General features: G+C 40.3%; 1 protein-coding gene across 1 annotated transcript; it reads right to left on the bottom strand.

Moving 5' to 3' along the window:
• Nucleotides 1-1,543: 1,543 nt before the first annotated feature.
• Nucleotides 1,544-1,881, bottom strand: PHALS_08668 (uncharacterized protein; the record flags this gene model as incomplete). Its single annotated transcript, XM_024724060.1, has 2 exons — nt 1,544-1,817; nt 1,877-1,881. 2 exons carry the CDS (start codon nt 1,879-1,881, stop codon nt 1,544-1,546), a joined length of 279 nt encoding a protein of 92 aa, XP_024574974.1.
• Nucleotides 1,882-2,803: the final 922 nt, after the last annotated feature.

Genomic DNA, 2,803 nt, shown 5'->3' with positions numbered 1-2,803 from the left:
ACTGCTCCAGTGATGACATGGGGTACCAGAAACGCGGTCGAACGAGATCCCATGTGCCGAACATGTTTGAATTGAAGTGTTTTAACTTGGTCGCTTGTTGCGAAGTAAAGATTCTTGGTCCGAGGAGTAGTTTGCAAATTTGAAAATGAAGACAAGATGAAGTTATGAAATTGTGCGAAGGTTCTCGTCGATTTCTTTTACATTTAACTGCATGTAGCGACATCTATTAAGTTGATCATGGCATATTGTTTGGGTTTATTTTTGTAATTAATGTATTTTCTCGAATAATCCGGAAGGGGATTGCTAGTGGACGATTAAATTACAGATATTTATAATGGGAACTTGTAGAAGAAGGGTATACATATCTTGTCCACCGAACCTCAGCTGTGTAAGGTAGCTTACAATTTGGATATCTCACCTTGAATTTCGCGACGAATTTTATATTCGACAAATTTGCAAAAAAATAATATGCTTTTTGCTAGCTGTCTTATATTACAGTGATGAAAAGTTCGCGATGATTCTGCTTGCCACTGAATACCAAACTCACTCTATATACTTATTCGAGAGTGTTGACAAGATGCTGAATTTCTATTGATCAATACCAAGAAATTGTTAAAGATTGATGATTGTATATTTCAGCTGCGACACGTGAGATCTTTCGCGAATTTTTCCATGAATCTGAAAGCCTGTTACTACCCATTTATATTGTATATAGCTTCATCAATTTCTTGGTGACGATCAATAGATATCACCCATTAACAAAACAACTATGTGAGTTTCCTTATAATTCAAGAAAACACATCAATTACAGAGACATCATATGAAAAAATAAACGATAAGTATGTGATTCGCATGCAGGAACAAATTATCTCTGTTCAGTGCTTACTGTTGAGTTTTAGGGTAATTTCAACAAGCCACAGTCGTTTGAGAGAAATACCAGGCTTGCTCTTAAGCGCTTGATATATTTCTTGAAATATTTCTACCGCTCGTCACTGGTAAGTATATTCACGATCTCTTGATAAAGTACTGAACCGCTCAGCAGCTTACAAGCATCCGTATATATATATTGCTCGACATAATCACAACCGCTGATCGATCCTTGGGTTTCTCGAATCACACTGAAACATGGTGGTGTTTGAAGTGACCTCAATTAGAGAAGGCGAGATTTGAGGGTCGCCAGTGCACGGACATCGCTCCGGGATTTTTGGTCTCTAAAACATCTTTTTTGTGATTTGAATTCTAGACCATTCCCGAAAGCAGTTTCTATCATTGGAATGGTCCCATGCTACATTCTTGCTTTCAGCACGCACAAGACTCTTTCTTAGATGTAGTATCGGTTATCCATCGATCGATCTTAAGCACATACGATCTACGCTCATCCGTAGTGGCGTTTTCATCTTTGCACCGTCCATAATATCGAAAGAAATGAGATTAGAGTCCCAACCCATGTCTGTGATTCTTACGTAAATCTTATGAGGCTACCATCGAAATATACCAGGACTAGTCAGACCACATTCGGAGCAAAAAGGGTATGCTGTACACATCACTTCTGTTGAATCGTCGCTTCACGTCGGGGGATGGTGAGATCCTTGTCATAACCATCGAGTTCGTACATGCAGTGAGCATTCCCTGTTCTAGCATTCATTACGCCTGCATCCGGTTTCCATCCATCCGAAAGCTTGACTGGAACGCGTAATTCGTCAAGCCCTTCAATAAGTACAGAAATTCGTGACCCTGGACTATCCGATCGCTGAATGTCTGCGCTAGTGTCGGTATACACGGTTGCATATACAGGATCGTGTATGTGGTCACTAGCGCTGAAATTCTTGCTCGGTCATACTCACATCCAGCCCCTCTGATCTCTCAAATGTTCAACAACATTTTTGCAAGACAGCTTTGAAGGGCCTAAGCCAGATAATGATGATAGTCATACAATATCAGCTGCCGTCTTTGCCGGGTGTCCAACCAAGGATGCGAAAGATTTCCACGACAGCTTTTTAACCAAATGCTTTATTCTATGTTATACGAATTTGAGAATGTGCGTCGATTTTGAGAAATTGCATGCCAACATTTGTTAAAAGTTGTTCGTCGAAAGGTATGACCACCACTTTCTAAGCTAAATTTTGATTATGGAGCTGGTGTTGATTTTCCAAAGCAATAGTACAGTTGATTGCAGCAAGGAATTAATTAGGTCAGGCGGACGGAATATAAATTCTGACGCATGGGTCAATTGTAGCCAAGCTTATACGTATTCACGCGGCCTTGGCAATGTTACGAGTACCCGTAATCTTGCACTTCGTAAATTCTTGCCAGATTTTCTATCCACGGGGGTATGTATTTCTTATCGTAGATTACCATGTACATAGAGTAAGAATTACAGAGATCTTTTGCCAAGTTCTAGAAAAATTATTCCCGCCTAGAAACATAATTTCCGCCCAGAATCATACTTGACCTCAAATATACATCTGGCAAGGAAGATCGCCACCAGTCCATTTTCTGAAGGAGCGTTGCGATGGTGTTAAGATGCATGATCCGTATAGATCACAAATGGGTTTGACCCGAGCAGATTTTGGCAGAATCATACTTTAAGCAAGTAGATCTTTGTGGTAAGCTGGTTCAAGTATACCTGTAGTGTAAGGCTAGTAGAACTTAAACCGGATGACGGCATCGGTAGTAGCCTAAGGTAAGGACCAAATCTGGAAAACTGTTTGAAGTGATCGGCCCGGATCTGGAAGTACAAGAAAATAAGTAGACAGGAAAACAAGGAAGTCTAAAACACAAATGTCTCTTCAGCGAAGTCCTT

Source organism: Plasmopara halstedii, assembly GCF_900000015.1.
Source record: "Plasmopara halstedii genome assembly, contig: Scaffold_323, whole genome shotgun sequence".
NCBI classification, from domain to species: Eukaryota; Oomycota; class Peronosporomycetes; order Peronosporales; family Peronosporaceae; genus Plasmopara; species Plasmopara halstedii.
Note: the sequence above shows the minus strand (reverse complement) of the source record. Positions and strands in the feature narration are given on the sequence as shown.